General features: G+C 35.7%; 1 protein-coding gene across 1 annotated transcript; it reads left to right on the top strand.

Moving 5' to 3' along the window:
• The first annotated feature begins 1752 nt into the window (after positions 1–1752).
• LOC125650798 (uncharacterized) lies at positions 1753–8770 on the top strand. Its single transcript, XM_056166857.1, has 5 exons — positions 1753–1902; positions 3582–3808; positions 3896–4030; positions 4275–4433; positions 5214–8770. The coding sequence occupies exons 1-5, from the start codon at positions 1825–1827 to the stop codon at positions 5401–5403; spliced, it is 789 nt and encodes a 262-aa protein (XP_056022832.1). The 5' UTR covers positions 1753–1824; the 3' UTR covers positions 5404–8770.
• The last annotated feature ends 3244 nt before the right edge of the window (positions 8771–12014 follow it).

Here is a 12014-nt window from a genome sequence, read left to right as displayed (position 1 = left end):
TTGAAAGAGGAAGACATATTGGAGTTGAGCATGAAAGGTGAAGATAACGAACAGTGATCAATCTCATAACTCCTACAAGCAATACAAAGTAGATAGTTGGGCAAACACGGATCCCTGGACACACCATAGGTGGGGTCAGGTGCCTAGGGGGAGTAAGCATCCCCTGTCGACCGGTCACACCCGCCATGAGCCCTATATACTGATCAGGTAAATATAATAAAATATAAGCATAATTATAGAATTTGTAAACTATGCAATAGTAATAACATAGAAAATGAAACTCACTTCCTATGGTTGTGTAAATGTTATGAACAATAAACAGAATCCCTATTCAATATTTTATTAATGATACATAACTTTGATTTTAAGCTGATCAATGATGACAATATTAGGTCAAAGTTATTATTGAATTCGAAGTCCTATAGTGTATTGAAATGCCTGTCTAAATTTATTGAAGATTTGTCAAATAAGAGGAATTTCCTTAAAGCAACTGATTCCAAAATGACTACATTATTTATTATGAGAAAGTCCAATGACTATTCATTTATATATATATGTATGTGTGTGTGTGTGTGTGTGTTATGACTCCAAATACTATTCCTATATACCTATTATCTCATGTACACCTTATATGCAGTGTATTATAACATAATATGATTTTTTCTAGTGCAATTTTCATGCATTCAATCTTCAATGATAGCTTTCATTCATATGTCGATTTGATATATCCCTGTGAGCTCGAAATAAAGGACACCACAGAGTTGTCCACTTCTGCTTCATACTTAGATATTTTATTGAAAGTAGACATTAACGGTAAACTGACAACTCAATTGTATGACAAACGGGATGATTTCAGCTTCTCCATCGTCAACTTCCCATATTTGTGTAGCAATATTCCATTATCACCTGCATATGGTGTTTATATATCTCAACTGATTCGATATGCAAGAGCTTGTTCTGGATATAGTCAGTTTTTAAATCGAAGTAAGCTACTGACAAACAAGTTGATGGTACAGGGATTTCAACAGTTTCGATTGAAGTCAGCATTTCGAAAATTCTATGGTCGTTATAACGATCTAGTTCGTCAATACAACCTCGCATTGGGTCAAATGCTGTCTGGCGTGTTTCATACCGATTGTTAAGCCGTTCTTGGCACACTGATTTTGACTGCGGATAACTCCGTTTACCTGATCAGGATATAGGGCTCACGGCGGATGTGACCGGTCAACAGGGGATGCTTACCACTCCTAGGCACCTGAGAGATTGTGGAGGTGTTTTAGATACACACGTAATTATGAGCATGCCAAATAAATGAAAGATGTTTGTATCTATCGGTCTCTGCCATATTGCATAACTTTGTGAAAAACTCAAGTTTCTTTTAGCCTAGATTTTTACAATTTTCTCATTTTACACCTTGGTGAGCGACATATATTTGGAATAGACTACTTGATTTCAACACTTGTGGTTAAAAAAAGAGCTGTCAGAATTTTCTTATGGCCAAAGTTCAATATAATCAATGCTGAACTACCTAAATAATGTTTCTGGGGATTTGATAACAGACACCGGGTACATGTAGTTCAATATAAGCAACTTCAGTATACTTGTAAGTGGAGTAGACATGTAGTTCAATATAAGCCACTTCAGTATACATGTAAGTGGAGTAGACATGTAGTTCAATATAAGCAACTTCTGTATATATATATAAGTGGAGTAGACTGAACATGTACAGTAAACGGAGCTGTGTCACTCTAAGTGGTTGTATTGTTGGTCTGTGATATTTTAAGTTCTCCACATTCCTCAAACAGCATAGTTGGTGAATTTTTCATGATAATGGTTGAAGCTATGAATGAAGACGTTTGCCTCCGGACAATGCTGGAAACTTCAAGAAGGACTGTTTATCAGGTGTGTTACATGTTCCTCCTCAATCAGGATATAGGGCTCACGGCGGGTGTGACCGGTCAACAGGGGATGCTTACTTCTCCTAGGCACCTGATCCCACCTCTGGTGTGTCCAGGGGTCCGTGTTTGCCCAACTCTCTATTTTGTATTGCTTATAAAAGTTATCAGATTGATCACTGTTCGTTATCTTCACCTTGCATGTCCCTCCTCAAACATTTCCAAAATGTAATACGCATACTCTCTACTTGTTTTCTGTTGATACTATATACATATTCACAATTAGGATTCCAATGACATAATGCAGTCGGAGGATTATCATAAAATTTTGCTCTTTGAGCTTGGATAGTGAATTCCCATTACCAATACTTCAATATCGTTTAAGTGATTTAGCTAAGGAAAATCACCAGTCGCGTATGCTTCGTGACCAGAAAAACGTTGATTCCGAGCCCCGCTCGTGCCATAGCTGTGACAAACTTAAGACGTAAAAATGGGTAGTGAGTGCGTCTTCGCCAAACTCTCAGGGTTTAGAAGTGAGAGTCGAGGATCCTTCGGATGAGACCTGATATGCTAATGTCCCATGTCGCGGCAGTCGTTGACACGATAAAAGATCCTCACTGCTACAAACCTGAATACTGATATAGATCTAAATTTGTAGCATTTCACCTAAAGCTGGAGACGTCTCCATATAAATGAAAATTCTGAAATTAGATTCAAACTTTATAAGGCCATGATCACTAATCTAGTACTTTCTTTTGAATAGTCACTATCTTAGAAATATATCGAATATTCATGAAAATACACATTGAAGAAACTGAAATTGCAATACCCTTTTTGAAACCTTGTACTTTTACTCAAACTGTTCTTCAAATGCGTAAAGCTTTAATCACGGTATTATGACTAATAACTCGTTACTGAGAAACTTTATTTATCTTTAAGATTGTTTGTTTTGAATTATCCTGCCCACACTTCGGTATTGGTGTCACGGTATTCTCATTGTTGAACATTATATAATGTGATATTTCACGTACAAAGAACGAAAATCTATCATATTTTTCTAATTCTATAAAATCTATTAACTTTATGCAAACTCTAGCTATTTAATATAATTTAATCTTAATGGCTTCTAAATGAAAATTGATTGATTGAATGTTGTTTAACGTCCCTCTCGAGAATATTTCACTTATATGGAGACGGTGAAGGTCTGCAAAATTTAAGCCTATGCTCAGCGCTCACGACCTTTGAGCAGAGAGGGGTCTTTATCGTGCCACACCTGCTGTGACACGGGACCTCGGTTTTTGCATTCTCATCCAAAGGACCGCCCCATTTAGTCGCCTTCTGCGACAAGCAAGGGGTACTGAGGACCTATTCTAACCCGGATCCCCACGGGATTGTAAATGATGAAAAAATGCAGATATCATGCTATAATCAGATTCAAGATTCCACCTGAATCAGACTGATATTGTGATTCTTGTAGACTAAATATCGCCTCAAAATAGTCCGTTTATTATACATCAGATTGTTTGTCAAAAATGCAAACAACACAAACCAATTTCTGATATGCCCTCCAATCGAAGTTTAAAGAAAATATTTCAAGCATTAAAGAATTAAGAACGCATTATTGCCCTACTAATTTGAGATTTAGTTTGAAATAGTTTTCATTCTACTATCATGTATTTCTTTCAGACATTATTTAGGATTTATCAGCATTACTTCCATGGTTCTAGTCAGGATGCTATCAGGGAGTGGTTTAGTCTGCTGGGTATTTCTGTAGAATCCGGGCTTCACCTAAACGAAGGAAACTTGGTGCTACCTGCTTTTGATTTTTCGAGTGTTGTGCAAGGCATGTGTGATAATCCAGACTGCTCATCACCTGAAGAGAGATACAACCATGTCAACATTGTTCTTCCATGGTAAGTAAGAAAGTCAGGTTAACGTACCTCTGAAATGTCTTGTTATGCTGTCAGTGACTCCATGTATAGATTTAGTTTTTATTTTAGGAGATTTAGAGAGTGTGATAGACAACATACATGTATACTTCAGAATCGCATTAACCACTGGTTTCATACAACTGAACAATGTAATGCGTCATACAGACCCAATAACCCTGAAAACTTCAATGCAACAAATTCAGGGTTAGTACGATATATATATATATATATATATATCATATCATATCATATTCCATTTGTATTCACCTGATGGATGTTAAAATCCAGAAAGCACTAGTGATCTGAATATATTTTGGGACTGCATTATATATATATATATATATATATATATATATATATATATATATAATGCAGTCCCAATATATATATATATATATATATATATATATATATATATATATAAATAAAATAAAATATATCTTTGTAGATCTGGAACTTGTACAACTACCACCTGCGGTGGTACACGGGATCGAACTCGCTGTCTTTCATCTAATGATCTACCACTTGTGCTTCCAATCAATATACAAGGGATGCAGTTTTCCTCAAGTGACGAAATACCTATGCATGTTGATTTCAATGGAGCAAGGTACATTTAAAAACATTATTATGCTATTTAGAGAGAAACATATACATTGAAACTTCTCCAAACCGGTTCTTTTCAAAAACATCAAAACAAATTTGTTAATGACATAATCGATGGCTGTAAACAGATATTTATAGATAAGAGGAATTCCAATAATAGGCCTCTGTGTTTTCTTTAAATATCCTGTTCTAGATTTTCAGTTAAAATTAGATAATTTCAGTGAGAACATTTCTTGAAATATTTACCTGTAGGGGTAAGTGGACTAATTTGATCTCCACCGATGGTTAATCATAGATCCCTGATTTTAAAAAGTCAGCATTTCGCAAATTCTATTGTCGTTATAACGATCTAGTTTGCCAATACAACCTATCATTGGGTTAGATGCTGTCTGACGTGTTTTATACCGATTGTTAGGCAGTTCTTGGCACACTGATTTTGACTACGTATAACTCCCGTTTACCTGATCAAGATTTCAGGCTCACAGCGGTGTGACCGGTCGACAGGGATGCTTACTCCTCCACGACACCTGACCCCACCTCTGGTGTGTCCAGGGGTCCATGTTTGCCCAACTCTGTATTTTGTTTTGCTTATAGGAGTTACGCGATTGGTCACTGTTCGTTATCTTCACCTTTCATCAAAGTTAACAATATCTACTTTGTGAAAATTGAGATAAATTGTCTCTAAATGCTAAATTCTCGGTAACCGGCCATAAATATGATAACTTTTCATTAGATAAAATTGTTCTGAGATTTGAAAGAGTAAGTACAAGATTTCCTGTTGTAGATTTCGTTTAGCTGGTGTTACATTCCTTACACAAGAGGATGGTGTTCAACAAGCAACCAGCAGAATATTTGGTGCTAGACGATCATTTTACCACAGCGGCGATTCAGTCCATTCCGACATTCCTCAGGAAGATCCTTTGAATGAAGTTTTATCGTTTGTGTATTATGTCATAGATACGGATGCCCTCTGATTAATTTCAATTCAGTGATATATATATATATATATATATATATATATATATATTGAAAATAACTCCCAATGGATAAATTTACTAGCATTGATAATCTGCACGTGATTATGAATGGAGAATCGACGAGAAGAACCCATGGGTAACCGACGATGGTATGCACGTTACTTAATCATTTATACTTTTTTAAGAAATACCCTCACTCACTCACTGGATACTGTTAGTGATTATTATCACATCAGTGCCGCTATGGTATTTCTCCATGTCACAGTTTTTGGCTATATTTTCGGCCTCCTGATATGTTAGGCCCGCAGTTGTAAAGTTCCTTACCAGCGTGTCTCGCCATCTCTGCCGTTGTCGTCCTTGTTTTCGTCTGCCTCCGACCGATGTAGGGTCCCACTCGTACATTCGCTTAGGGAATCTTTCGTCTCCCATCCTCGACATGTGACCAAACCATCTCAGCCGATTCCTCATGAGTAGTGTTGAGGCATATGGTTGATCTGTGAGCTCTCGAATGTCACTGTTGCGCCTTCGTTCCCACCATTTGGTCTTCAGAATAATTCTAAGACATCTGGAATCGAAGGCGTCTAGTCGTTGCTCATGTTTCCTGGTTGTGCCCCATGTCTCAGATGCATACAACAATGTTGGAATGACAACTGCTCTATATATTCTCATTTTTATTTTAAGACTGATCTTTGCTCCCCAAGTGTTGCGCAAGTTCTTAAATGCATTGGCGGCTTTTCCTATACGAATGTTCAGCTCAGTATCGATGGAATTAATTGGTGTTACAGTTTAGCCTAGGTAGTTAAACTTCTCAACTTTATCAATGGTAGACTCTCCATCTTTCACGTATGCCGATGTTTCACCTATTAGCATAACCTTGGTTTTCTCTGCAGAAACTACAAGGCCAACCTTGTTCTCCTGAGTCTTGCCAGTGCTGCTGCTGATTTTTCCTCGTCTGGTTCTATCAGAGCCACATCATCAGCAAAGTCGAGGTCTGATAGTTTCCAACCGTCCTCGATTCCCCTGAGTGTACGAACACGCTTCTTCATCTGCAATCCATGACTGTCACAGGATTTTCTTAATACCCAGTCTATGAGAATGCCAAACAGTAGAGGAGACCAAACACAACCTTGCCTCATCCCAGTCTCGAACAAAAAACCAGTCGGAAAATTCGCCTCCTACTTTCACTCTAGCCTGAGATCCATTATAGGTGTTTCTGATAATGCTTATGATCTTATCTGGGATGCCGTATTCTTTTATTATTCTCCATAAGGATGGTCTATGTACGCTGTCAAAAGCTGCTTTAAAGTCCTCAAAAGTGGTGACTGCTGGTATTTGAAACTCAAGGCATTTTCCGATCAGTATTCTTAGACAAAATATTTGGTCAATACATCCTCTCGATCTCCAAAATCCTGCTTGATTCTCTCGTAGTCTTTTATCAACAGCATCTTTTATCCTGTTCAATACAATCCAGGCGAAGGCTTTTCCTGCCACAGATAATAGTGCAATGCCCCTGTAGTTCTTGCAGTCTTTGATGTCACCTTTTTTAAAGAGAATACAAAGTTCATTTTTTTCCAGTCTAGAGGCACCTGCTCTTCTTGCCAGATCTTAAGCAAGAGTGAATAGAACCTGGCTCTGGTGGGTTGACCTCCACATTTTATCAGTTCTGTTGTAACACTGTCTGTACCAGCTGACTTGTTGTTCTTCAGTTTGCACTTCTTTTTTTTTACAAGGGCATCAAGCTTTCTGTATTCCTTTGAGCTTCATATAGTTCCAGTTGAATCCTTCCTTGCTTTTGCCGTTCGTCTCTTTTCCACCAATTCTTCTGTTTGAACACTAATCCATTCTTTTCTTTTATGCCTAATCCTACCAATGGTGTTTTCTGCAGCATGTAGAATTCCATTTTTGATGTTATCCCAGTCTTCTTCTATCTCAAGCTGTTGACTGTTCTCCTCTATCAGATGTTTCTTCACTTCTTGTTGGTATTTTTCTTTCATTATCTGGTCGTTAAGTTTGTAAGTGGCAAACTTTCCTTTTGCACCCCTTGATTTAGGTTTTGCCAGTTTCATGGTGGTAGTAGAAATTAGTAGCTCATGGTCGCTGAAGATATCAGCACCCCTGTAGGTTCTACAGTCTGTCATGGAGCGTTTCCATCTACTATTGATGATGATATGATCAAGCTGTGCTCTTGTTCTTGATACTGTATTGCTAGTCCACGTATACTTATGAATTTCCTTGTGCTGAAAGATGGTACCAACAATTACTAAACCATGGGTACTACATATGTCAAGGAGTCTCTGTCCATTCTCGTTCATGTCACCCATGGCCTATTACTCTGGGATATGCTGTTGTATCTTGTCCCATTCTAGCATTAAAATCACCAATCAAGAGGCACATATCATGTCGTGGTATATTGCCCAGAATGTTGTTCAACTGGTCATAACATTTTAATTTTAAGAAATACGAAACCGGTGATAATGATGTGCCATGACGTTACATTTTACATTATGCACCAATATTTTTACAGTATGTTTTTCTCTATGACACTAATATTGTGATGCTATGCATGTAAAGTTCACTGTCTCGACTTTTTGATCACACAATACATCTGCCACATGGAATTTTTTCAAACTGTTAAGGAATTAGAGGGAACCCGTAGGGTAATGTTTTATATACAGATTGTTGCAAAATTTGTTTTAGTTTCAGTATTATCTGTTGCATATGTTTTAACTTTACAATATAACTCACCTGAAACAATTGTCTTTCACTAAAGTAGCAAAAGCAAAACATGTGCCAAATTGAGGCTGCTAAATTCTCACCATATCTTTTGTTGTTGATAATATATTTTACATATGATGAACATTTATAAATTTCTAATAATTATTTTTCTTTGTCTGTGATATATCAATATTTTGATACTCTTGTAAAATACTTTCGTAAGCACACCCCCCCCCCCTATATATCTGCGCCCCCCAGACCCCCTGTCTCGGTAATATTCGAACCCAAGCTACGCCAATGGTCGTAATATTCATTGATAGGGATGCAGTATTTTATTTCTATTAGCATTATTGACGACTGCAGCCTTCCCTATATTTTTTAAATTGTGTTCAGTGCCATAATTTATTAACTCTATTTGTTATTTCGTTGAATAAACCTTGTAAACTGTAAGATAACATAAAAATGTGCCAAAGTACAATTTATGTACTAATGCGCTCATAGAGTGTATAAATCATGATATCAAATATTTTTCTAGATGCAAGATATGTATGTACATGTATGCTCAGGTGATTATTTCAATAGAACAGAACGATGACACGTAATGGCATTTGTGATGGCTTTACTTAATAAAAACATATTTCCAATTTAACGACTGTGTTCATATCAATACAAACATCAGTATGTATATCAAATAAACTCTGTAATGAAATGCATGATCTACAACGACTTTTGGATAGTTATGTTGTAGCATCAATAGTCCATGCATGTTTGAATCAATCAATCAATAATTCACTCAATATTTTCAATCAATCAATATTTCAATCCATCAATGTGTCAATCGATATATCAATAATTCATTCAATATGTTCAATCAATATTTCAATCCACCAATGTGTCAATCAATCAATAATTCACTCAATATTTTCAATCAATATTTCAATCTACCAATGTGTCAATATATCAATCAATCATTCAATGTCAATAAGCATGGCCACGGACCTGGACTGAAACAAAATCTGTGGCAGGCTTAGCAAAATTAGGCGATTGTCTAATTGTCTATTACTGACCAATGACACCTCGTAAATTCGTAGAACCATGACGCTTCGTGAAGGCGGAGAGTCTCGTAAATTCGTAGAACCATGACGCTTCGTGAAGGCGGAGAGTCGAGTCACGTTGACAAAATGAATCTGAAAATACACAAAAAGAGAGACAGCAAAAACGCAACAAGGATGGTATGCATATATGCTTAGAAAAAAGGGGGGGGGGAGGGTTTGGATTTTCGTTGACATACAACTTAAAAAGGACTAGCAATTAGCGCTTGCGCACTATATATACACAGGGACTAGAAAGAGGGAAAGTGTCATAATAGGTATTTGGGGGGATAGTGTCAAAACTGTGCAATTTAATTGATTGCAAGAGTTATGTTTCTTTGCCTGAACACCAAATACTTGTTCTGTTCATTTCAATTTCATCGCTTTCAAACTCGAAAACTACGCAAAATATTTCATTTAAAACACATTTAAAGTAGTTTTAGGCAGCTGAAAAAATGAAAAAGTTTAGAAACATGCGTTGTGTCCTTTAACTCATAGTGAGTTAAGTCGGATTAATTTATCTTTTCACAAAACGATATCATAAAATTTGTCAATTTATGGTTCTTGAAATAAGCATGGTTACCATATAATCGAATGATCCAACAATGTAAAGAAATAGACATGTTATGTGATATTCAGAAATAGACTTGTTATGTGATATTCAGAAATAGACTTGTTATGTGATATTCAGAAATAGACTTGTTATGTGATATTCAGAAATAGACTTGTTATGTGATATTCACTTCACACTTTGAGGGGAATATAACATTTGTTTTACTTTACTATACTATTACATTTGGTCAGCGTCCGTCGTATTGCAAAATGCGTCGTGCGTCGTCTTTTAACAATGCAACATTTCTAAGTCCTTCATAATTACCATTCTATTTTTTCTGTTAAACTTGGTATGAAACATTGGTTGGACAAGGGGGGTAAAAATTGTAAATTTCAAGTCTCCTGCACCCCTTAGGGTGGGACAAAAACTGGGGGGGGGGGGGGAAATGACAAATTTTCAAATATCTTCTCTACAACCACACATTTGTAAGAAAAACTAAATATATGGCGATGTAAAGCAGGAAAGTCGATCTTTTTCAAAATTATAAATGTCATGATCCCCGGAGAAGAGGTTTTGACTTCAGGGCGAGACCAAACTCTATACATGTAGTTTACATATGTAAAACAATTAAATAACACATTCTTTAATGCTACTGATATCTGATCATTTAGAGGCAGTAGGCATTCCTTTACCAAAATTGTAAATTTTATGCCCTCAGGGGTAAGGGTTTTGGTTTCAAGGTGGGACCAAAATTATTATAGTGATTATTGTCTTTATCGTTTGAAAGGCTTCTTCAATTTTCTGATATGGTATACAATTTAGGAAAAGCAGAAAAGGGTACGTATACCAATATTATGAATGTCTCAACACCGGGGGTTTTACTCTAGGACGGGTCCAAATTAGTCATATCGTGTTCATATTACATATATTATGAAAAGTCTTTCATTAGTTTAGGGGCATTAGGGGCTTTCTTGTTTTAAACTGTTGCTATGTATAATAATTTAGCTTAGAGATGCACAACAGGATTTTTTTTAAAGATTCCATAGCCCTCGGTACTAGTGTTTTACTTTTAACATTGGACCAAATTCAAATTAACCATATTCATATGATTAATTATAATTTTTTGTCATTTATTGAAACTTCGTTTCTCTATTACTTTTGACTAGATTTTACACTGTGATCTGTAAAAACGATGGTCGACTTCTATCACGAACTGAATTGATTGATCGTTTATTGTTTTTCGCCGCTTGTTTTTTCCTGGCATTATTGCAGCCATGTTTACGGCGATAAGGAGTAGAAAATTGTTGAAATATAATACAATTCTTTGATATGTAAACAAGGCTCGTGTCATATTTTTGTTTAAATATAAATTTCTTAATAAAACATGGTATGTTTATAAGAAGATGATTTGTACTAAACATTAGAAACTATTTAATTATGTTCAGAATTAACTTGTAAATTGAAAATTCTGCTTTAAACGAACTTTTACTAATATAATTAACCTATAGATAAGATAAAATAAGATAAGTTTATTCCAATTTTGGGCCCAGAGGGCATAACAGTAAGACATTTTATAAAGAAGGAAATTCAAAAAAAGAAAGAAAGTTTACAACATTAACTACAGGTTACATAGACTGCAAACTGCATGTGGATGCAGCATGTTGGGGAAACAAGTACATACATATATGAATTGCTAATCATGTATATATACAAGTAGATGGACAGTATCAGTATTATACCAATATATGAATAATAAACTATAATGATTTTTGCAGTTTTAAAGCATCACTTCTTTTTCCGAAAGTTTGCACTAAATATTCACTCGATTTGACAATTACTGGTTTGTCTTCATTAATCATCAACCAAGTAAATTTGTCCTTATCTGTTAGATAGATAAATTTTTTGTTGAGCTTGTATATATCATTAAAAAACATATTTCTCTCTTCAACATAGAATGGACAATCAGTAAGGAAATGAAATTCATCTTCAACACAATTAAGGTTGTATAATTCACATATTCTTTTGTTTCTTTCTAAAGAAATCTTCTGGCCAGAATTGGTTTTTGTAAATTCATATCTTCCTCTTTCAATTCGAAGGTCATGTGCACAAATTCGAAATCTACATAGAGTTTTTCTTAATTCTAGGGATTCAAAAAATATATAACTTTCCATAGTAAAGTTTTGTTTATACGAAAAATATGTTGTGAGTTTTCCTGATTTCTGACCCTCTTCACGTCGTTTTGACCAGTA

The sequence above is a fragment of the Ostrea edulis genome, chromosome 5 (assembly GCF_947568905.1).
Source record: "Ostrea edulis chromosome 5, xbOstEdul1.1, whole genome shotgun sequence".
NCBI lineage: Eukaryota > Metazoa > Mollusca > Bivalvia > Ostreida > Ostreidae > Ostrea > Ostrea edulis.
The sequence above is the reverse complement of the archived record's forward strand: the minus strand, read 5'-3'. Positions and strand labels throughout refer to the sequence as shown.

Excerpts from the sequence above, each read along its gene's own strand:
- LOC125650798 (XM_056166857.1), top strand. The coding sequence starts at position 1,825 with ATGATAATGGTTGAAGCTATGAATGAAGACGTTTGCCTCCGGACAATG. Across the intron at positions 1,903-3,581 it reads CAAGAAGGACTGTTTATCAG|ACATTATTTAGGATTTATCA; the intron begins GTGTGTTACATG and ends TATTTCTTTCAG. Across the intron at positions 3,809-3,895 it reads GTCAACATTGTTCTTCCATG|GAGATTTAGAGAGTGTGATA; the intron begins GTAAGTAAGAAA and ends TTTTTATTTTAG.